General features: G+C 37.2%; 1 protein-coding gene across 7 annotated transcripts in view; it reads right to left on the bottom strand.

Moving 5' to 3' along the window:
• Positions 1-11,228: 11,228 nt before the first annotated feature.
• The window catches only part of RBBP8 (RB binding protein 8, endonuclease), a 127,471-nt gene continuing 113,583 nt past the window's right edge, over positions 11,229-25,116 (bottom strand). For 5 of the 7 annotated variants that reach the window (XM_079108333.1, XM_079108337.1, XM_079108335.1 and 2 more), the window contains 3 exons: positions 17,727-17,823; positions 14,094-14,235; positions 11,229-11,606 (listed from right to left, as the gene is read on the bottom strand). In XM_079108333.1, coding sequence (XP_078964459.1) covers positions 11,509-11,606; positions 14,094-14,235; positions 17,727-17,823 — 337 coding nt within the window. In that variant the 3' untranslated portion in view covers positions 11,229-11,508. Of the gene's footprint in view, positions 11,607-14,093; positions 14,249-14,729; positions 14,796-17,726; positions 17,824-25,116 lie in introns of those variants that run through there. The other 2 variants (XM_079108338.1, XM_079108339.1) reach the window with 2 other exon arrangements.

The following is a 25,116-nucleotide window of genomic DNA, read 5'->3' as shown; positions in this document are numbered from 1 at the left end:
CTCTTTTGTTAGATAAATTCTCAAGTATTTTATTTTTTTTGAGTCTATTGCAAATGGAGTTGTTTTCCTCATTTCCCTTTCAGTTTTGTCACTTGCATATAAAAATGCTTTGGATTTATGCGTGTTGATTTTATAGCCTGCTATTTTGCTGAACTCATTGATGAGGTCTAGAAGTTTTCTGGAGGAGGCTTTTGGATCCTCTAAATATAGAATCATGTCATCAGCAAATAGTGACAGCTTAAGTTCCTCTTTTCCTATTCATATCCCTTTAATATCTTTGGTCTGCCTAATTGCTCTGGCTATAGTTTCGAGGACAATGTTGAACAGAAGTGGTGAAAGAGGACATCCCTGTCTTGTTCCCATTTTTAAAGGGAATGGTTTCAGTTTTTCTCCATTAAGAATGATGTTGGCCATGGGCTTAGCATAAATAGCTTTTACAATGTTCAGGTATGTTCCTACTATCCCTGTTTTTTCTAGTGTTTTGAGCATGAAGGGGTGTTGTATTTTGTCGAATGCATTTTCTGCGTCAATTGAAATAACCATATGATTCTTATCCTTAAGTCTGTTGACATGATGGATTACGTTTATTGATTTACAAATGTTAAACCATCCTTGCATTCCAGGAATGAACCCCACTTGATCGTGGTGCACAGTTTTCTTAATATGTTTTTGGATATGATTTGCCAATATTTTGTTAAGGATCTTTGCGTCTATATTCATCAAGGATATTGGTCTAAAATTTTCTTTCCTTGATGTGTCTTTTCCTGGTTTGGGTATGAGGGTGATATTAGCTTCACAGAATGAGTTCGGTAGGGTACCCTCCTTTTCTATTTCCTGGAATACTTTGAGAAGTATTGGAATGGGTTCTTCTTTGAAGGTGTTGTAGAACTCGGCTGAGAATCCGTCTGGTCCTGGGCTTTTCTTGGATGGTAGATTTTTAATGGCTTCTTCTATTTCATTGCTTGATATTGATCTGTTTAAATCGTGTATGTCCTCCTGGTTCAGTTTGGGAGGAGCATATGTCTCTAGAAATTTGTCAATGTCTTTGGTACTTTCTATTTTGTTGGAATACAGATTTTCAAAGTAGCTTCTCATTATGTTCTGTATCTCAGTGGTGTCTGTCGTGATATTTCCTTTTGCATCATGTTGTTTAGTAATTTGAGTCTTCTCTCTCCTTCTCTTTTGTTAGTATGGCTAAGGGTTTAACTATTTTGTTTACTTTCTCAAAGAACCAACTTTTTGTTCTGTCAATTTTTTGAAGTTTCTTTTGTTTCAATTTCATTGATTTCAGCTCTGATTTTAATTATTTCCTGTCTTCTACTACTTTTGCTGTTATTCTGTTCTTCTTTTTCTAGGGCTTTGAGCTGTAATGTTAGGTCATTTAATTGTTGACTTTTCATTCTTTTCTGGAATGCACTCCATGCAATGAATTTTCCTCTTAGTACCACTTTCATAGTATCCCAGAGATTTTGATATGGTGTATCATCGTTCTCATTGACCTCTAAGAGTTTTTTAATCTCCTCCCTGATGTTTGTTGTTATCCATGTTTCATTCAATAGCATATTATTTAGCCTCCAAGTGTTGGAGTAATTTCCTTTTTTTATTTTGTCATTGATTTCTACTCTCAGTCCATTATGATCTGATAGAACACAAGGCAGTATCTCTATTTTTTTGCATTTCCTAAGGGCTGCTTTGTGGCATAACACATGGTCTATTTTTGAGAAGGTTCCACGTGCTGCTGAGAAGAAAGTGAATCTGCTCGTTAATGGATGGAATATTCCATATATACATATTAAGTCTAGGTTATTGATTGTGTTATTGAGTTCTATGGTTTCTTTGGTTGGATTTTGTTTGGAAGATCTATCTAGTGGTGACAGCGGTGCATTAAAGTCACCCAGAATTATTGTGTTGTGGTCTATGTGATTCCTGAAATTGAGAAGGATTTGTTTGATGTACAGGGATGCACCATTGTTTGGGGCATAAATATTTACTATCGTTATGTCTTCCTGATTTATGGTTCCCTTAAGCAGTATGAAATGTCCTTCTTTATCCCTTCTAAGTTTGGCTTGAAGTCCACTTTATCTGATATAAGGATGGAAACCCCCACTTTTTTACTGAGTCCATTTGCGTGGTAGGTTTTCTCCCATTCTTTCACCTTTAGTATGTGGATGTCTTTTCCTATGAGATGAGTCTCTTGCAGGCAGCATATTGTTGGGTCTTTCTTTTTAATCCATTCTGCCAGTCTATGTCTTTTGATTGAGTTTAGGCCATTAACATTCAGGGTTATTATTGAGATATGATTTGTATTCCCAGTCATTTGGCTTATTTTTGTTTTTAAGTTGGCTTGGTTTCTCTTTTGAGTGGTTTTTCTCTAAGGTAGTTCCTCCCTTTGCTGACCTACATTGTTGTTTTTCATTTCCTCCTCATGGAATATTTTGTTGAGAACATTCTGTAGCGCAGGCCTTCTATTTGTAAATTCTTTTAACTTTTGTTTATCATGGAAGGATTTTATTTCATCTTCAAATCTGAAGGTTAGTTTTGCTGGGTATAGGATTCTTGGTTGGCAACCATGTTCTTTCAGAGCTTGAAATATGTTGTTCCAGGCCCTTCTAGCTTTTAGAGTCTGGGTTGAGAAGTCGGCTGCTATCCGTATTGGTCTCCCCCTATATGTAATCTCATGCTTTTCTCTCGCAGCCTTCAAAATCTATCTTTATTTTGAATGTTAGGCATTTTCATTATAATGTGCCTTGGTGTGGATCTGTTGTGATTCTGTGCATTTGGTGTTCTGTAAGCCTCTTGTATTTGGTTTTCCATTTCATTCTTCAGGTTTGGGAAATTTTCTGATATTATTTCATTGAATAAGTTGTTCATTACTTTGGTTTGTATCTCTGTGCCTTCCTCAATCCAGATAATTCTCAAATTTGGTCTTTTCATGATGTCCCATAGTTCTTGGAGATTCTGTTCCTGATTTCCTACCTTCTTCTCTGTTTGGGCAACTTTATTTTCAAGATTAAATATTTTGTCTTCATTATCTGAGGTTCTGTCTTCCAAGTGGTCTAGTCTGTTGGTGATGCTTTCCATTGAGTTTTTTATTTGGTTTATTGTCTCCTTCATTTCAAGGATTTCCATTTGGTTTTTTTTGAGACTCTCTATCTCTTTGTTGAAATGATCTTTTGCTTCCTGCAGGTGCTCTTTCAGCTTATTGGTATTATCATTCATTGCCTACATTTGCTCTCTTATCTCATCCTTTGCTTTGCAAATCATCTTAATCATGTATAATATGAAGTCCTTTTCTGACATTTCTTCTAACATACTGTCATTGGATTCTATTACTATAGAATCTAGATTTGTTTGGCCCATTTTCTTCCCTTATTTTTTCATGTTGTTCATCTATCTTCCCCTCTAGCAGTGCAGATCTGGGGTATCACAAATTTCCCCCTATAGGCTTATAGTGGCCCTATACGTTTCCAAAATCCTTTCTTTAAGGGGAGATCAATATTAGCAGTGCCCAAATCAGACACTATGCAATCCTAAACCAAATAGCCCCATGGGGACAATAATTGTCATAATATACAAAATGAGTTCAAATGTTATCTTCGGTAAAACAAACAGGTTTGCAATAAGGTCTGCAGTTTCTAAGAGGATGCAGAGGGATGTAGAATGTGGCTGTTAATGGGATAAGAAAAGAATATACTGAAGTTCTAGATAATAGAAAGGGCGAGAGTGTAATCAAAAGAAATTGGATGTTAACATGCAAAAAAGGGAGAAAGGGACTCTGAGGGAACAGGTAAACAAAAGGAAAAGAGAGCAAGAAAAGTAAAGAAATAAAAACAAAATTTTTCAATAAGGAGAAAAAAGAAAATTTACACTATAACAGTCATATAGTAATGAAACCTCCCAGTGTTCAGTAGCCTGATGCATGAGAGGTATCTGACAACGAGCTTCAAGCCTCTAGCAGGCATCGCAGGATGGTATTTGCCCCACCCAAAGATTGGAGCTACGGTTTCAGGATTATCCAAGATGGCTTCAAAGTGTGTTGGCAAATGGGGAGCTGCAGCTCAGGGGTGGATGTGGTCAGCTGGAGGTCCTTGAGACAGGATGTAGTTGGTCTGGCAGGGGTCCTGGAGGTCCGGTGTGTTTGGTGTAGTTGTGGGATCCTGGAGGCCGGGTGCAATCAGTTGGTCTGGGTTCCCAGTGATAGGGTGCAGTCAGTTGGTCTGGGGGTCCTGGTGGCAGGGAGCAGTCAGTTGATGTGAAGGCCCCAGAGGCAGGGAGTGATTGGTCGGGCTGAGGGATCCTGGAGACAGGGCTCAGTCAGTCAGGCCAGGGGTCCTATGGGGTCTGGCTGTTTTCTCAAAATGGCGGCAGCCACGTGTAATCAAACCTGCAGGTACTGTAACAGTGAACTTCCAGGCGACAGCAGGCAGCTGGTGCTCCACGGGCGGTCTGCGGTCAATCTGCTGGCAGCTGTCGGATGATCGGGAGGTGAACCTTGAGCGTTGGGTGATGGATAGGGGTAAGGCGGGTGATGGATAGGGGTAAGGCAGGTGATGGACAGGCGAGAGGTAGGCAAATGGCGGATGACAGACGCCTGACAGTGAGCAATCTCTATATTTTGAGATAGGTTCTAAGTTGCTCAGAGCCTTGCTAAGTTGCTGAGGCTGACTTCAGACTTGGAATCTTCCTGCCTTATCCTCCCGAGCTGTTGGGATTACAGTTGTGTGCCATAGCACCTGGCAAATTTTGAATTATACTATGAATCTGCCAAGCAAATGCATGCTCAGCAGGACATTTTTGTAAAGCTTGTTATCTGTGATTTTCTTGAGCTTAATGCTAACTTCCTGTGAAAGTCATTAAGTAAAAGATCTGGTAATAAGTACATATTAGATACATTTCCAGTGCTCATTTTTGTTCTTAAAATTCCATGTTTTTGTTTGGAACCCTTTTCCTTTAATCCTAAGAATTTAGGATAGTATTTTAAGGCAAGTCTGCTGGTGATAAATTGTCTTAGCTTTTCTTTGAACATTTTTATTAAAATTTTGAAGGATACTTTGAGAATAAAATTGTAGGCTGCCAGTTATTTTCTTTCAGCAATTTAAAGATGTCATCCCATTGTCACCTGTGTTTCAGTTTAAGAAATCGGCCATCTGGTTATTATTTGAAGGTAATGCATTTTTTTCCCCTCTTCTAAGATTTTCTCTTTATGATTTTCAGCATCTTACTATTATGTGTCTAGGAATGGTTTATTTGCATTTCTGTTGCTTGGGGTTTGAACAAGTTCTTGAACTTGTGGGTTGATGTTTGTGTTTCAAAAGTCTCAACATCGTTTCCAGTATTGCTTCTGCTGCCCATTCGCTCCCTCCCATTAATCATATTAGAACTTTTCACGGTGTCCCATGTATCTCCTATGCTCATCTTGCTCTTTTTAAATCTCTTTAGTTTGCATGTTTTCTTTTGACCTGCATCCCAGTTTACCTTCTACAGGATCTAATCAACTGTTAAAGTGTTGGATTGTTTCGTTTCTAACATTTCCTTTTAATTTTATTCATTCATTTATTTATTTATTTTTTATTGTAAACAAATGGGATACATGTTGTCCTTTTAATTTTAAAAAGACTTCAATTCTCCAGTGCAAGTCATTTTACAATTTACTCATAATTTTCTTGAGCACATTAATCAGTTATTTAAAGTTTTCTCTACTAACTCCCATATCTATATCACTTGCACACTGCTACCTCACCTGTCCCCCAATTTGTCTTCTCGCGTGTCTAACACTTTTTTATTGAATGCAGGACATAGTGAGGTTTCAGACAAGGTCATATTCCTTCAGAGAGGACTCATTTTCCTTTGCTAAGCAGAGGGTGGGGGCTGATCATTTTAATCCAGTTACGGGAAGAGGCTGGGTAGTAGTGTTGGTGAGGTCTGTTTAGCCACTCTTGCTCAGTCATAGCCCTCCATATCTTTCAACAGTCTGTTGTTTCCCAGCACACCTCTCTGTGGTAGTTCCAGAACTTTATTATTGGTCTTCTCAGCACAGTGAAAGCAATTTTTATAGAACTTTCTTCTTTGTGATGAAAATACACATAAAATATAACATTTACTCATTTTTTTCCCCCCATAATACCTTTATCTTACTTATTTTTATGTGGTGCTAAGGATCAAACCCAGTGCCTCACAAATGCTAGGCAGGTGCTCTACCCCTGAGCTACAACCCCAGCCCCCATTTACTCATGAGTAAATGGCTTCTTAGTCTCACTGCCTGTATAACTTCAAAATGTGACAAACATTTTGAGGAGAAAATTGTGAATAAGGCTTCCCAGGTCTCCAGTTTTGTCACCTCTGCTTTCTAGTGGCCACCATCTAGTAGGTGAAGCTACAGTTCTCAGCCTCAAGTCCAAGGGAAAGACTAACTTCGGCTCACCTCTTAGAAGCTTCTCCTCTCCCTAGCCTTAGTACCCCAAGCCATTGTTGCTTGGCAGCTCTACAGTGCATTTAGAGAGATGATTTTTGTAACTCATCTGTATTCTTTATTGTTCTTGATGGAATATTGGTTTGCAACAACCCAATCTATCCTATGGGGCACCTGAATATCCTGACTTAAACTCAGAGGATTTCCTCAGTTTGCCTACCTTTTATTTTATCAAGAATTATTGACTTAGGTTGTAACAACACTTGCCTGGATCAAACTACATCTCCCTCAAGTTCTAAGTCCACTTCCCACTTTTTCTCCCCAAATATTTTATCAAGATACATTGATGGCTTAAGTTTCATCTTTTATTTGTCATGTCAACCTTTGGAGGAAATGCTGACAAATGGTGAAAAGGCCCAGAGGCAGTAAGCATGGACATCTGAGTGAATAAATGGTTAGAAGGATAAAAAGGTTTAAGAAAAAGCAAATCTTTAAGTGGATAATAGGGACACTTGAATGAAGAAATAACATGTTGGGCAAATATTCACTATGTAATTGCTACTAAATCCTTTACCATTTGCTTTTTCCCCCTTAACTTCACTTTAGAGTTATAAGTGAACTCATTCCTCTTTTTTAATTTTGCAATTATAAGACCTAGTCCAATGATTCCTACTTTGTAATGTATCTTGTAACCACTGAGTTGGTTGGTAGGCTCATTCAGAAATTATGTCATATTCATCTTTGTATTATCAGTTGCCAGTTCTGGTATGAAACACACAAACCATTAAGTGGCTGTAGTTTCATTTCATGGGTTCTAATTTCATTTCTTTTCTTTCATTCCATTGCCACCATCTTGGCCCTGGTGCTTTCTGTACTTAAAATATAATATATTACTGAATTTTCCTCTTGCACACCTACCTCTACTCTCTCCTTGACCCACCTGCCAAACACATTTTATATATATCTCTGGTGATTCTATCTGAACTATTTCATTATTACTAGCTTAAAATACTTTGTCAGGGGATGCTTGAAGCTTTTAAAATGTTTTTTGCTAGTTTTTCCTGTTGTTGCAGCAATATTTATTTTTATTTAAAGTATTTTTTTTAGTTGTAGACGGATACAATATATTTATTTTATGTGGTGCTGAGGATCGAACCCAGTGCCTCACATATGCTAGGCAAGCGCTCTACCACTGAGCCACAACCCCAGCCCAGCAATATTTCTTAATTTGCTTCACACTAACAACTTGGGAACTTGTTAAAAATACAAAAACTCCAGATTACACCTGAATCAAAATTCCCACAGGAGACTGAGAATCTCTACTTATCTGCATCTGCATAATTTTTACCATTAGTTACTTGTGGCCCTTGTACCAGTACAACTGATATCATCTGGGAACATGTGAAAAATGTCAATGTTAGTTAGGGTCTCACCTAGGCCTGCTAAATCAGAAACTTGCAGGTGGGAACCAGCAATCTGTGGTTGAATAAGCCTTCTAGGTGATTCTGACACATGCTGAAGTTTGAATACCACTGCACTAGCCTATAATGACAACTTAGGGCAGTGTTCTTAAAAGTGGTTGCATACTAGAATCACCTATGAATTAAAAAAATAAAATCACTGATGCCTGGACCTTACCCTCAGATATTCTGATTTAACTGGTCTGGGGTACAGCAAGCATTTGACTGAGAAATCAAGGATGACAAAGCTGATGTAAGATATGATTTGCCATCCATCACTCATTCCACAATTTTGTAATTTACCCTTACCAAACAGCTTTTTAAGTAAAGCTAACAAAATTGAATGACTGAATGACTGAAACAAATTAAAGACAGTAAAGTATCATTGTTTACTGAATTTTGGGGTAAGATTTAATTGGAATAAAAGGATCCAACTACTCATGGTTGAAAAAATACCACCCTGAAGACAAACTTAAACTTGAGTCTTGCATTCAAGACACAAGTTTCCTGCCTCTCTTGCTAATACTTGCAGTTCTGTATAACTTATAAAAGCACAAATAATACTAAACTGAGGTTCTAGGTGCTCTATGATCTGTATGTCTCCTCACCCCCAGGTTTCTCTAAGTTAACTTATCCAAATGCTGTTTGGGTTCTAATCATCCTTAAGATTTCTTTGACATTCAGCTTAATCTTCTTTGACCGTTAGGCATCTTCATATGTGACATCTGCTCTCCCACTGGGTAACAGGATCTCACCTGTCTTTGTATTCCTAAATGCCCAGCATAAGGTGGATATACAATGTTTGTTGAATTTTATTTTCCTCTCAAGATCATGAACTCTTGCTTTTGCCATTTGCTTTATTCCAATGACAGCTATGCTGAAAACTCTTTTTAGCAAAATGAGCTTTCTTTATTGTACTGAAGATACCCAACTCATATCCTTATTTACCCTATAAATTTTCTTTTATGATTGCTCACCCTCTAGTTTCCAACCAATTATTTCTCCAAAAGTAGCTCTCTTCTGGCCTCTGCTGGTGTGAAAGCAGACAAATGAGTCATTAATTCTTTGCTTGACTGCATGCTAGGGAATCAAAGTGCAAGGATAATTTACTAAAGGACCACTCTAACATCATGGAGTTCAAGAGAAAGGCTCTGAGATGTTTCTGAAACTGCTAGGTATGTAGAAAATAGACAACTTAATGGTAGAATATGAGATGCAATTCAAAGGTTTCTTTCTTTCTTTCTTTTTTTTTTGGGGGGGGTGCTGGGAATCGAACCCAGGGCCTGTGCTTACAGGGCAAGCACTCTACCGACTGAGCTATCTCCCCAGCCTCCAATGTTTATTTCTGAATGGAATTTTTCAAAATTAAATTCATGCTTGTTATGTTAATGTGCCAGGGACAATGGAGTAAGATCCTTAGGCATTTCATTGAAAAGTTTGCTTTTTGGAGAAAACACTTCAAATTTTGCCTGATTCTGACACTGCACTTAGCATTGTGCCCGGTAAAATGCTTGATAATGTTGGTTAGTGCTATTTGACTTAATGTAACACTCCTCTATTTTTTTAGATCAGAATTGTGAATTAAAGACAATCTTCAGAGAAATTTCTGTAGTCTTTCAAAGTTATTATTTTAGAGCACCTAAGAATGCTCTGGCTGCAACTGAAAATACAGGTGTCAGAAGCAGTTTACTTTGAATTGCTAATATACTGGGCTTAGCAGCAACAGACTTTTCCGATGGACGGTGGGAAAATATTTCACTGCATGAAAGATTTATAGGGTATATATGTGTTTCATTTGGCTTTTCTCTCAAGATAACATGTGTTCTATATACATTTGGATACCCACGATAAACTCTTTCAATCTACTGCCTTTGGCAACCTTAGATTTCAAATGCTTTAATCTAAGTACCTGTTTATCAAAGGCAAGAAAGGTATTAAAGTGCTGGTAGAGAAGGTTTGCACATCTCCAAAGTTTAAATCAGAGCTTTTCAACATCAAAAAGCTTACAACCTGCAATTATATATAACTGTATATAATCAGCAAATGACATATATTTGAATATACTAATATGTATAGTATACAAATATAATGTACAAAGCCTTTTTATATACACTACTTTTAAAATAAGTTTGAGAGTGCACTATGTCATGAACTGCCATTTGTATTTAAACGTATCCTTCTAAATCAAGTAGTTTAAAAAATGTCTGTTTTGGACTGGGGGTAGAGCTTGGTGGTATGGGCTTGCCTAACGTGTAAGAGCATGGGTTTGATGCTATTAAAAAAAAAAAAAGTCTATTTCATCACTGCATTTAATGGTCAATAGCAGATAAAAAGAGGGAATTCAGTTCATCCAAACTCACAGGGTGACTAAAGATAAAATGAAAAACACTAGTTACAAATGGGTTAGATATTTCAAGTTACAATCAGGTAGACAATCTATTCTTCTCCCTGCTCAGGCTGTCTTCTAGAAAGCAAAATCTCCTGGAGGTATATAGAGGGAACCTACATTCTGTGGTGCCTTTGTTCAAAGCCAGGCATCTCTCCAACTCCTGGTATGGGCACTATGCTATAGGGGATGTGAGTTCTGATTCAGGAAGTCGGCAATAAGGATCTAATTCTAACTTTACAAGCTATTACAGGCAGCCATGTGACAATTCTGGTCACTGAGATCTTAGAAACTCTGAGAAGAAAAGACTGTTCATAAGGTTATTTAGGCTTCAGAGAAGCATCCCATTCAGTGTCTTATTTCTGTTTACATAATACTGCCAACGTATAGATTAAAGGAACATGGGAAAAGACATTGTTTAACAAAATCCCAGGAAAAGGTGACACATGTGTGGTCAGTTACCTTAATGACTCAGTCACTACCACTGGTAGTTTCTAAATTGATGTCTACTGAAGCCAAATTGGAAGTTTGTAACATTAGTCAAATCAGAGAAATAAATGAACTTGAACACATGGGCCGAGAAGAAATCAATAAAAATCAGCTTGAAAAATGCACCAGACTTTAAAAAAATTAAAAAAAAACCCTATAATGAAAAGAAAATTTGTGAAGAGCTAGATTATGATCAAAAGATGATGTTAATTTATAATATACGGTATCTGTGAAATACCTTAAAAAGAATATACTACAGAGTAATGATATGTCATTTCTATTCAAAAGTGAGAAGCTGAAGAATTAAGTGGGTTACTAAAATTTAGCCTTTTTAAAAAATGTCACTGGTGTGAACAGAAAAAAGAGCAACTGATTGGGAATGAAAATCTGCAATGATTAACATGAAGTCATGCTTAATATAAATTTAAGGGAAGACGGAGTAAAAAGAAAACATCTGTGAGGAACAAATCACAGACAACCACTATCATATTTTCAAAACTATAATGACCAAATAAGGTAAATAACAACTCTTAAGAGTGCAAAATGCACCTTATTGTTTTAAAGGTGCAGAATCAAGAAATATAAACACATTCACCTTTTAAACAGTTGTATGTTAAGGTAATGCCATTTAGAAACATTTTTAATAGAAAAATGATTTATAAATCAATTTACAAAAGATCCAAAAATCAATGTTTAATACCAACTTTAACTATAAATAACTAAAAGGGGAAAAACCATCTATCCTTCTGTTTTCCTTTCAAAATCTATGTCTTCTGCTCCTTGCCTTTTGGAGAAAACATTGCGTTGTAAGGTTGCCGTCTTTTTGGTCGAGGACAAAGATCAAGATCTTCCTTAATGTAACCTTAAAAACAAATTATAAAATTATGACTATATTTGCAACATACATTTCTTTTTGAATACATCCAGTAAGTATTTATCTTATATAATGCCTTCTGAGTTTGCATGGTTCTTCTGATTTTTTTAGCTGTGCAATGCAATGATTGCATTACTTAGCACTAGTTTGCTCTTTTATAGTAACAATAAATAACATTTATCAAAGCTTTGATATGTTAACTCAAATAATCCTCACACTCCTGTGAAGTAGCTTCCACTATACCTATTTTATTAATGAGGTAATGGAGATCCAGGGAGGCTAAATAACCTGGTCAAGTTCACAAAGCTAGGAAGTGGAAGAGCTGGAACCTTGTCCGACCTCTAATTCCAGAACCAAAGCTCTTAGGTATGTTTCTATTCTGCCTCCCAGAGCCTGCAAATGGGAACAAAATGTGAACTCTTATGGTAAATTCTAGGTGCTTATTAAAAAGATTTTTTTTGCAGTAGCTGTTTATTGTATGACATGCCTTTATACTTGTTATACTCTTCAGACCATTAAGATTCTCCCAAGGTGTTTTCACTCATGTAATTTTCAGGGAAGAACTGTGGTCTGCCACACTTCTGGACCTTATTAGGAATATAAACACAAGTTCTAGCCAGACTGTCTGATTCTATATGATGACCATGAAGAAAGAGATATGTCAAGGAGACTTAACCTGATTTGTTAATGAGGTAAGTGAAAGTATGATAATAGTTGACTATGATAATAGTTGCCCAAGATTTTGCATCTTTTGTAAAAACTATCTCCATAGTTAAATATCTGAAACTTTTCTAAAACTGAGGAAGTTTCTCCCCTTTTGCTAGTCAAACATCTAGACCTACAACTCCTAACTAAGACCAGTGTAAGATGGCAAGGTGTTGAACTGAAATTCTAGGTGACAATCTTATCATCTAATGCTTATTCAATGCTGCTCTATCTTCCTGTGGGTAAAAATCTTATAAATATAGGCCTGAGACCTCCTAAGTGTCATAAATTTGAAATTCAAGTTATCTATACTCTGAACATTATTTTATTTTCCAGTCATATCTCAGAAAACACATTACATTTTTTGTAAAACTCAGAATTTTAAACCACAAGACTTAGCCTATAATCAGGACGTCTTCAAGATCATAGTGAAAACAACAAAATATACCAAAAGTTCAGATAAATTTCTGCTTAGCTAATATATTCTGTCCTTATGGCTTTTTTCTTAAGTTTCTTCATTAAGGTGTACTCAGAACATAGCAAACTGCACAAATTTAACATGAATATTTATCCCTTATGTTTTAGAATGATTGTGAACTAAAAATTTTCATAAAGCATAAAAGTGCACTCTTTTATTAAAAAGAATATCTGATTTAAAAAGGACCTAAGTATGGAGTAACACAGAGAGTAAAATCTTGAATTAAAGATGTCCTGTAATGAAAACTAGCTATTAGAAACTCTTATAAGTTCCCCTAGAATATATTCACAACAATGGGTTTGTGAAATGGATCCTGCTTAACTGAATGGCTCTTTTAAAGTTAAGGACTCTAGAGCATTTCATTTTATTTGGAACAATGGTTACAATGAAGTTCCAAAATGGAACAATGACTATGGATGATTATGAATGACTATGAATGATTATACAGTCATGCACAGCTTAATGATGGGGAGATGTCCTGAAAAATACTTCATTAGACAACTGCATTGTGTGGACACCACAGAATGTATGAACACAAACTAAGATGGGAAAATCACTATTGGGCAATATAATCTTATGGAACCACTGTTCTACATGTGACCCATTGTTGACTGAAATGTCATTATGCCCTGCATGACTGTACCGAGTATGATCAGACTGACAGTCCTACCCTGAGCACAGAAATGGGAAGACTTCAGAGCACTATACCTAAATTTGAGAGAAAATTAGTATAAAACCAAGAAAGTTCAGGCATGAATTTTTTAAACACTGCATTTCCAGTGAGTGATAATGCTGATAAGATGGCAAGAACAAAAATCATCACTCATGACCTTTTTATTGGCAGTTTTAAAGGTGTGTACATTCTTAAATTATGTTAAATGTAAGTGCCATATCTGAAGGAGCCAGCAGCATGTTAATAATCTAACAAACATCCTCTTTTTACTCAGATATGGTTTACAAACATCCAGCATTCTGGATAAGTGAGGTTTCAAAATCAGTCTCAGCAGATTCTTTTAAAGTCATTTTGATGACAGCATAAAAGAGAAATTGCTTTCTGAAATCTGAATGACAAACCAGTATAATTCATACATAATCTCATTCAAGTGATTATAAATTATGTCTGATCTCAATTAAACTAACAGGAGTTGAAGTCAAATCTCTTTTTGTTAGGAATTTATTTTTATGTCTCAGAACTAGCCCTCAATTTGCAGCAGAAAAAGGTCAATGTCCAGACTTAGGTATATACAATATTAAAACAACTAACTCCAAAATTTTACAATTTATACTCTCACCTCTTTCCATACAAGTCTGTGTGGAAGGAAAACCAACTTCCCAGAAATTCTCTGGTGTGTTGGGTGGAATGTAGCGAAATCGGTGTCTTGAGCATGAAGCTAACTTCTTTTCTCTTTCTTCCGCTGGCATATCTGCATAATACTAATAACAAAAACTGGAAAATGTTTTCACTTGGGAACAATAAAGAGTGTCATGCTTATTTATCATAAACTAGAAGCCAAACAAGTCACTTATTAAAATATTAACCATTCTAAGGAAACTTAATACTCACTGATAAAAATATCAGTAATTAAGCTTACAGTATTAATTACTTATAGCAATCAGTGCTGGTGAATGGTCTGTGAAATGTTTGCTTCACAAGGGAAAAAAGGAGCTTGTATTACAATGTAAATTAATATGCTACCTGTTTCATCAGTAAAGACTTGCAATAAAAAACAAACAAAAAAAGCCACTTGAACTTTACCATGAGCTTAATGTCATGTTAACTTGTGTACAAACTCTTCATTTTGCCAGACCAGCAGAAAATCAGGTCTGCAGTTTTCTCAACTATTTATTTAGATACAATGTGTGTTTTAAAGAAATTTATTTTTATCTCTAGAGTTTTTTAAAATAAAAACTTACAGTTAAATGTTGTAGGATTCATGACTTCCCTCTTTATGTTGTATTTTCAATTAGGATCAAAGGCACACTATATTTTGCAACTATGATCATATAGAATTTGAATGTCACACATAGATAAAACTTGTATGTAAAAACTATACAGATCTTTAAGCTCTAGACCTCAAGAAAATTAAGCAGTTTACAGCTTAACAAAAACACAGGTGATAGTAATATACTCTAGTCAAATCCTTCATTAAATACTTGAGAAGATGAAAATCTAAGTGATAATTTGCCAAGGATATCTACTGAAAGTGGCAGATGTAGGGTTAGAAGTTGGAGGTAAAGATTTTTTACATATTTTAATTTTACACAGGTTAAAGACTTTCAGAGTCTCTGGAACACTTCTTTTTGAGCATCTTTTTCATCATTCTCATTGCCCTAGCTATAAGCTTTGGTTACCTGAGTCTAGGCTTTAGGATGGGATGATCTTTCATAATTAAAGTTTATTGGAAAAAACACTGCCATTAAACCAAAACACATCTGAGAAACAACAGAACGCTTCTACAGTTGTAATATAGCAAGCCCGAGAGAGTAGCTGAATACACAGAGAGGTGGTGGCATGCCAGTTTGCTGTCCTCTGAAAAGGACTTCAGATTCTATTTCTCAGTGAGGTGGGAAGACACTGAAAGGTTCTGGACAGAGGGTGACATGAATTAACTTCTATTCTAAAATAATCTCTGGGGTTGGGGGGAGACCATTCACTGCTGTGTTGGAAGTATGTTGTAAAGAGATAAGACTTTTGGAAAAAAAAAAAAAAAAAAAAAAAGAATGGAGATGGGCGTGCACGGGAACTTTGTACTTCGTGCTCATTTCTGTGGTCAATCTAAAACTGCTCTAAAAAGTAAATCTTATTAAACAAGAAATAACTAGAGGAGAGCAAATGCCCCAGGGCATGGGCTGAAGAGCTAATGAGTGCATGGACATGGGATATATTTTCAAGGTAGTATCAATGGAAGGAAGACTCAGTGGTAAAGTTTGAAAACTGGATGCAGAAATTTTATATTTGCTTTTGGACATGTGAAACTTACTATCATTACTATACATCTGCATGTATATTACACATTCCATGTGAAACAGGCAATGGGATAAATTCAGTAACTATAAGCATATAGATAGTATTTTAAGTACATGGGACAAGCAGTATCACTTCTGGTCATGACAGAATTAATGAAATGATTCACCTTCCTATCTCAACTAAAAAAACTACACAAAACGTATGAAACAATGGTTTTCTGAGACTGGACAATGGCATAGAAAATGACCATCAGAAGCAAATCAACATTGTTTCTAGCACAAGAACTGTTTTCTAATTAGTAGGATTAGTTCTAGATCATAAAGAACTATGCTTATAACTAAAAATTGGAGATTTACTTAGGTAGATCATGTTCTTTAGTTAAATCATGATATATTAAAGTTGTGTTATGAAAACTTATGAATTAGGTGGTTTTGTTTATATTTCCAAACTGCTTTTCAAAATAGTAATTTCACTGTTTTGAACTATGATCATAAAGAATTTGAACTTTAATACACAAACATGGATAAAACTTGTATATAAAAACTATAGTATTCCCACTATGAGTGCATATTTTCACCAAGTGCTTACCTGCATGATAATCTATTTACACTTTCACATAAAATTTTTTTTTTTTTTTTTTTTTTTTAGCTGGGGATGGAACCCAGGGACTTGTGCTTACCAGGCAAGCACTCTACTGACTGAGCTATCTCCCCAGCCCCTTTCACATATAATTTTAATGTGCTTGATCACCAAATTGTCTAGCTTGTTTTGGATTGGATCACTCCCAACCCCCCTGCCCTGAGATGGGGTCTACTAAGTCAAGGGAGCTGGTCACAAACTCCTGGGTCAAGTGATCCCTCTGATTAGCACTAAAAAGTGTGTGCTGCTGCTCCTGGTTCAATATTAAATGTCTCCCAAAAGTTCACGTGAAAGCTTGGTCCCCAGATGACAGTGATACTGAGAGGTGGTGGAACTTTTAGGAAGGTGAGGGCTAGCTGGAGGATGAAGGTTACTGGGGGTACATGCTCTTCAAGGATGAAATAGGCCCCGAGCCCCTTCCTCTCCCTCTGCTTCCTGGCCACCATGAAGGGAGCAGCTGTGCTCTACTATGCATTACCTGCTAAGATGTTCTGTCTTGTCACAGCTCAAAACAAAAGGGCCAAGTGAACATAAACTGAAACTGTGAGCCAAAATAAACCTTTTCTCCTTTTAAGGTGTTTATCTCAGGCAATTGGTCATAGTGATGGAGAGCCGACTAACACACAGCCCATAGCTGTTAAAAAGGAAATTTAAATGGGGAAGTAAATTGCTCGGGTCAGCCAGCTGACAGCTAATAGACAGTGAGGAAACAAATAAGAAATAGTACATTTTAATAAAACTTACAACCTGGTTGGGACTACTTAGTAATGGGAACATTTTTGCTAACTACTTCAACATATAAGGACTTCAACATCTAATCAGTATTAACTATTTAAACATCCTTATAAGGATGAATCAAAGCTTATTCAGCACATTTTGTATGGGGGGGGAGAATATTTAATGGTGGTACCAGTTGTTTAAAAAAATTTATGAGTATAACTAATCTCCTGAAAGTGCTGGTGAAAGGAATAATGTTATAGTAAAAATTTCTTATTGAAATATCAAAAATTTCCCTGAATATTACATGTATATGAGCCTTTCTAAATAAATGCAGAGAAAAAATGGTATTGACATCTTAAACTGGTCCTAAGAACCAGGGCTTGGGCCTCAGATTTGTTTAAGAGAAAGTGAGGGCTTTTATTTTCATTTATTCTCTCAGGTCATAGCTCATATGTATGTATTTTATTCCTTCCATTATTCCTGGTTCAAATAAGATTTCTGGACATAAATATGATTTGTATCTGTGACTTTTAAATCATGCATTTATGATCTATAAAGTCATACTTAAAAATAAAAGAGTGGTTATATTAGTACTTACAATTTCACATTCTTTACATGTGTGCCCAAGCAACTTTCTTCTCTCTTCTTTCTTCCGAACTACCTCAATATGAGGAAAATTTTGTAAGCTAGTCTCTCTGAGGGGAAAAAAATGAATTGAATGTAATATTAACCCATTTGCTACTGCAAAGATCTTTGGTTTAAGCACAGGACAAATAATTCCCACTTATTCATTATATTTGAGATGCTCATTCAGTACATTAGAAAAACAAATATTTCTTTATCAAATATTAATGTCTACCATATGTCAAGTCCAATTTTGTGGATATTTCTTTTTAAATGAAGAAGAAATATTACTTACTATTTGCCTCTGACAGAAAATAATAAGAGGTAAAATATAACTGATTAAAAAACAAATATTATATTGTTAAACTCAGGAATTGGTATTGTATGACACAACTAAGAAAAATACTCTCTCAGTTTTCTGGTACTAAGAACTCAGATTTCAGGACTAACCTACTCCTCCCTGAAGAACAGATTAATCTGTTGGTATGACATTTCCAATTCTGTACAAAAGAAATATAACTTTTTGCTGTTTCTACCTATCTTGAGTTCTTCAAAATATTAGGCACAATTAACATTTGTACTTCTCTTTAAATGGACAAGATCCTATTGTGAACCACTGGAAACTTAGGAAGGGTTTCAGTCACTGAGGTATGGATTAAAGCAGAATGGGTTAATGTGTTATGGAGTACTTTGGGAAGAAAAAACAATCAGGAAGTACAGAGTTTTAAAAAAAATCAATGGACTTGTACCTTGCTTTAAGAGACCAAATGAAGAAAAACTAAAACTTAAAAAACAGGTAAATGAAGAGTGAGTAACTGCATATATATTTTGTTTATTTGTATCACATGCCCTTCTAGTTTGGCAGACACTTTCCTTCAAAAATTTTAACTGCTGAATTTACAAGTAAATGAGGCTATAGGTCCCCCCCTTTTTTTTTTTTTTTGATAGTACTAGACATTGAACCCAGGGGTTCTACCCCAGTTTTTATTGTATTTTATTTTGAGAGTGTCTAGGTTGCTGTGGATGGCCTCAAATTTGCAATCCTTCTGCCTCAGTCTCTCTTGTAGGTGGGATGACAGGTATGTGACACTGCACCTGAATCCCTTTTGTGTTTTAATGCTAGAAATCTCAACCATGGAGCAATTCATAAATTTAAAAAGAAAGATCAAGATCACTGGTCAGTTGCAGTCACGGAGCGAGCTGGAGGGTGAGTCAGGCTGCCTGCATCAGGGAGGTAGCAGGTGGGCACCCAACCCGCCTGCCTTGCGGAGCTAGACAGTGGGCAGCCAACCCGCCCGACCACCGGGCTGAAGACAGATGCCCTCACTGAGCGACCCCGCCTGACCACCACGCCAAGGTCTGTTGCCGTGGTGGAGCAAGCCGGCAGACGAGCCAGCCTACGTGCATCGCGGAGCTAGCCAGAGGCTTCTTTATAGGCTAGTACAGGCATTTTGAATTATTCCTGAGGGTGTGGCCATCATCATTAGAAGGGCAGCTCCCTTCCTGAGACACCTAGAGGAGGCTAGAGGACCTTTGATAAAACCCAGGAGCTAAGAAAAGGAGGTATTGAGAGACTCGGGACCAACTCAGAGCCACCAGGTGAGTCTCTCCCACTGGTCGGGCTCCCTGGATGGGGAGTGGTCCTGAAACGCAGGGAACTTGGTGGAGTAGAGTAGCCCAGTGAGACTCCCCTGCTGAGATGAGTACCCAGTCAACCAGGAGCACTTCAGAGGAGGGCCACACAGCTAGAGGCTTCCAAGCAGAGTGAGGGTCTGAGGCCCAGGCGGTAGCTCCAGTCCCCAGGGAACATAGCAGAGGAGGGCCGCTCAGCGAGGGAATTCCTTGCAGGGCCAGGATCCCCAGCCCAGGCGGTAGGTCAGGACCCCTGGGAACATCGCAGAGGAGGGCTTCCCAGTCCAGGGGCTAGTTCTAGTCCAAAGGGAACTTCTCGGAGGAGAGCTGCTCAGCGAAACTTCCCCACCGGGTAAGTCTTCCCCGCTGGGCAAGACTTTCCCACCTGGGTAGTAGAACCAGAGACACAGACCCAGATCAGACGTGCCAGTCTGCAGTCTAGTCCCGCATCGACTGACCATCAGTCAACAAGTGGAGGCACCTCTGCCCACTGACAGGGAATATACCCAACCTGAAGGCCACCACTCCTAGAGGGGCAGCTTCCTAGTGGAGCACTGCATTATCAAGTTCCTCCAAGACTTCAGGCTACTGAAGGCTAAGAGGTGAGTTAGTGGAAATCTACAGAGACAATATTAGTCAATAGAGGAAATCTGCGATATCCCAGAGGGGTACATAACTGAGCAATATGAGAAAACAAGGGAAGAAAATGTCCCAAACAAACCTAGATGGTATAGCAATAAAAATCCAATGACAGCATGGCAGAAGAAATGTCAGAAAGGGAGTTCAGCATGTACATAATTAAAATGATCAGGGAAGCAAACGAGGAGATGAAAGAGCAAATGAAGGCATTGAAGGAGGAGATGAAAGAGCAAATGCAGGCAATGAATGATCGCAACAATCAACAATTAAAAGAGCAAATACAGGAAGCAAAAGATCATTTCAATAAAGAGTTAGAGATATTGGAAAAAAACCAAACAGAAATCCTTGAAATGAAGGAAACAATAAACCTAATTAAAAACTCCTTAGAAAGCATAACCAATAGGATAGAACACCTGGAAGACAGAACCTCAGGTATTGAAGACAAAATATTTAATCTTGACAACAGGGTTGACCAAACAGAGAAGATGGTAAGAAATCATGAACAGAATCTACAAGAATTATGGGATATCATGAAAAGGCCAAATTTAAGAATTACTGGGATTGGGGAAGGCTTAGAGAAACAAACCAAAGGAATGAATAATCTATTCAATGAAATAATATCAGAAAATTGCCCAAATCTGAAGAATGAAATGGAAAATCAAGTACAAGAGGCTTATAGGACTCCAAATACATAAAATTACAACAGACCCACACCAAGGCATATTATTATGAAAATACCTAACATACAAAATAAAGACAGAATTTTAGGACTGGGGAGATAGCTCAGCTGATAGAGTGCTTGACTCACAAGCACAAGGCCCTGAGTTTGATCCCCAGTACTGCGAAAAAAAAAAAAAAAATAAAAAAATTTAAAAAAAGGATTTTTAAAGGCGGCGAGAGAAAAGAATCAAACTATATTCAGGGGAAAACCAACACGGATATCAGCAGATTTTTCAATCCAGACCCTAAAAGCTAGAAGGTCCTGGAACAACATTTTTCAAGCCTTGAAAGAAAACGGATGCCAACAAAGGATCTTATACCCAGCAAAACTTACCTTTAGATTTGACAATTAAATAAAATCCTTCCATGATAAACAAAAGCTAAAGAATTTACAAAAAGAAAGTTAGCATTTCAGAAAATTCTCAGCAAAATATTCAATGAGGAAGAGATGAAAAACAATGACGTAAATCAGGAAAGGGAGGAACTACCCTAAAGGAATAGCCAAATAAAGGAGAAACTAAGTCGTGTCAAAAAAAAAAAAAAAAAAAAAAGACTCAAATGACTGAAAATACAAATCATATCTCTATAATAACCCTGAATGTTAATGGCCTGAACTCATCAATCAAAGGACAGACTGGCAGGTTGGATTAAAAAGAAAGATCCAACAATTTGCTGCCTGCAAGAGACTCATCTCATAGAAAGAGATACAGACTAAAGGTGAAAGGATGGGAAAAAAACCTACCACGCACATGGACACAGCAAAAAAGCTGCAGTATCCATCCTCATATCAAATAATGTGGACTTCAAGCCAAAGTTAGTCAGAAGGGATAAAGAAGGACATTACATACTGCTTAAGGGAAGCATAAATCAGCAAGACATAACAAATAACAATCATAAATATCTATGCCCCAAATAATGGCTCATCCCAATACGTCAAACAAATCCTTCTCAATTCCAGAAATCAAAAAGACCACAACACAATAATACTAGGTGATTTTAACATACCTCTCTCACCACTGGACAGATTCTCCAGACAAAAATTGAAGAAAGAAATCACAGATCTCAATAACACAATCAATAATTTAGACTTAACGGGCATTTATAGAATATACCATCCAACAAAGAGCGAATACATCTTTTCAGCACACATGCATCCTTCTCTAAAATAGACCATATTCTATGCCACAAAGCTAATGTTAGCAAGTACAAGAAGACAGAGATACTACCTTGTATTCTATCAGATCATAATGGATTGAAATTAGAAATAAATGACAGAGAAAAAAACAGAAACTACTCCAATACCTGGAGATTAAATAATACACTATTGTATGATGAATGGATAACAAAAGATTTCAGGAAGGAAATTAAAAAATTCTTAGAGGTAAACGAGAACAAAGATACATCATATCAAAATCTCTGGGACACTATGAAAGCAGTACTTAAAGGAAAATTTATTTCATGGAGCGCATTCAATAAAAGAAGAAAAAAATCAACAAATAAAACAACCTAACACTGCAGCTCAAAGCCCTAGAAAAAGAAGAGCAGACCAAAACCAAAAGTAGTAGAAGACAGGAAATAGTTAAAATCAGAGATGAAATCAATGAAACTGAAACAAAAGAAAAAATAGAAAAAATTGACAAAATAAATAGTTGGTTCTTTGAAAAAATAAACAAAATTGATAAACCCTTAGCTAAACTAACAAAGAGGAGAGAGAAAACCCAAATTACTAAAATTCGGAATGAACAAGGAAATATCACAACAGACACGATTAGAAGCTATTTTGAAAATCTATACTCCAACAAATAAGAAAATCTCGAAGACATCAACAAGTTTCTAGAGACATATGAATTACCTAAACTGAACCAGGAGGACATACACAATTTAAATAGATCAATTTCAAGTAATGAAATAGAAGAAGTCATCAAAAGCCTACCAACCAAGAAAAGTCCGGGACCAGATAGGTTCTCACCCGAGTTCTACAAAACCTTTAAGAGTTTGATTGCTCACTGTCAGGCACCTATCATTGCCATTTGCCTGCCTATCGCCTGTCCATTGCCTGCCTTACACCTATCCATCACCCAACGCACGAGGTTCACATCCCGACCATACGACATAAGTCAGCAAACTGATCGCCAACCGCCAGTGGAGCACCAGCTGCCTGCTGTTGCCTGGAAGTTCTCTGTTACAGTACCTGCAGGTTTGATTACACGTGGCTGCCGCCATTTTGAGACAACAGCCAGGCCCCATAGGACCCCTGGCCGGACTGACTGAGCCCCACCTCCAGGATCCCTCAGCCTGACCGACCACTCCCTGCATCTGGGGCCCTCATATCGACTGATTGCTCTCTGCCGCCAGGACCCCCAGACCAACTGACTGCGCCCTATCACCAAGACCCCAGACCAACTGATTGGAACCGGCCTCCAGGATCCCACAACCACACCAAACACACCCGACCTCCAGGATCCTTGCCTGACCAACCGCATCCCGCCTCTAGGACCTCCTGCTGACCACGGCCACACCCTGAGCTGCAGCTCCCCATTTGCCAAGACATTATGAAGCCAGAGTAGCCATCCTGGATAATCCTGGAAGCCGAAGTTCTGATCTTTAGGTGGGGCAAAACCCATCCTGAGATGCCTGCTGGAGGCTTGAAGCTCATTGTCAGGTACCTCTCATGCATCAGGCTACTGAACACTGGGAGGTTTCATTACTATATGACTGTTATAGTGTAGATTTTCTTTTTTCTCCTTATTGAAAAAAATTTAAGTTTTTATTTCTTTACTTTTCTTGCTTTCTTTTCCTTTTGTTTACCTGTTCCCTCAAAGTCTTTCTCCCTTTTTTGCATGCTAACATCCAATTTCTTTTGATTACACTCTTGCCCTTTCTATTATCTAGAACTTCAGTATATTCTTTTCTTATCCCATTAACAGCCACATTCTACATCCCTCTGCATCCTCTTTGTCCTCCATTTGAAACTGCAGACCTTATTGCAAATCTGTTTTGTTTTACTGAAGATAATATTTGAACTCATTCTGCTAATTATGACAATTTTGTTATTGTCCTCATAGGAGCTATTTGGTCTAGGATTGCATAGTGTCTGATTTGGGAACTGCTAATACTGACCTCCCCTTAAAGAAAGGGTTTTGGTAACCTACAGGGCCACTATAAGCCTATAGGGGGAAATTTGTGATACCCCAGATCTGCACTGCTAGAGGGGAAGATACATGAACAACATGAAAAAACAAGGGAAGAAAATGATCCAAACAAATCCAGATTCTATATTAATAGAATCCAATGACAGTATGTTAGAAGAAATGTCAGAAAAGGACTTCAGATTATACATGATTAAGATGATTCACGAAGCAAAGGATGAGATAAGAGAGCAAATGCAGGCAATGAATGATAATACCAATAAGCTGAAAGAGCAACTGCAGGAGCAAAAGATCATTTCAAAAAAGAGATAGAGATTCTAAAAAAAAAAACAAAAAAAAACCAAAAAAAAAAAAAACAAAAAAAACTCAAATGGAAATCCTTGAAATGAAGGAAACAATAAACCAAATAAAAAACTCAATGGAATGCATCACCAACACACCAACAGACTAGACCACTTGGAAGACAGAACGTCAGACAATGAAGACAAAATATTTAATCTTGAAAATTAAGTTGCCCAAACAGAGAAGATGGTAGGAAATCAGGAACAGAATCTCCAAGAACTATGGGACATCATGAAAAGACCAAATTTAAGAATTATCTGGATTGAGGAAGGCACAGAGATACAAACCAAAGGAATGAACAACCTATTCAATGAAATAATATCAGAAAATTTCCCAAACCTGAAGAATGAAATGGAAAATCAAATACAAGAGGCTCACAGAACACCAAATGCACAGAATCACAACAGATCCACACCAAGGCACATTATAATGAAAATGCCTAACAGTCAAAATAAAGATAGGATTTTGAAGGCCGCGAGAGAAAAGCATCAGATTACATATAGGGGGAGACCAATACGGATAGCAGCCGACTTCTCAACCCAGACTCTAAAAGCTAGAAGGGCCTGGAACAACATATTTCAAGCTCTGAAAGAACATGGTTGCCAACCAAGAATCCTATACCCAGCAAAACTAACCTTCAGATTTGAAGATGAAATAAAATCCTTCCATGATAAACAAAAGTTAAAAGAATTTACAAATAGAAGGCCTGCGCTACAGAAGGTGCTCAACAAAATATTCCATGATGAGGAAATGAAAAACAACAATAGAGGTCAGCAAAGAGAGGAACTACCTTAAGGAAAAACCATTCAAAGGAGAAACCAAGCCAACTTATAAACAAACATAAGCCAAATGACTGGGAATACAAATCATATCCCAATAATA

This window comes from Sciurus vulgaris (assembly GCF_902686455.1).
Source record: "Sciurus vulgaris genome assembly, chromosome: 13".
Lineage (NCBI taxonomy): Eukaryota > Metazoa > Chordata > Mammalia > Rodentia > Sciuridae > Sciurus > Sciurus vulgaris.
This window is presented reverse-complemented; position numbering and strand designations above follow the sequence as displayed.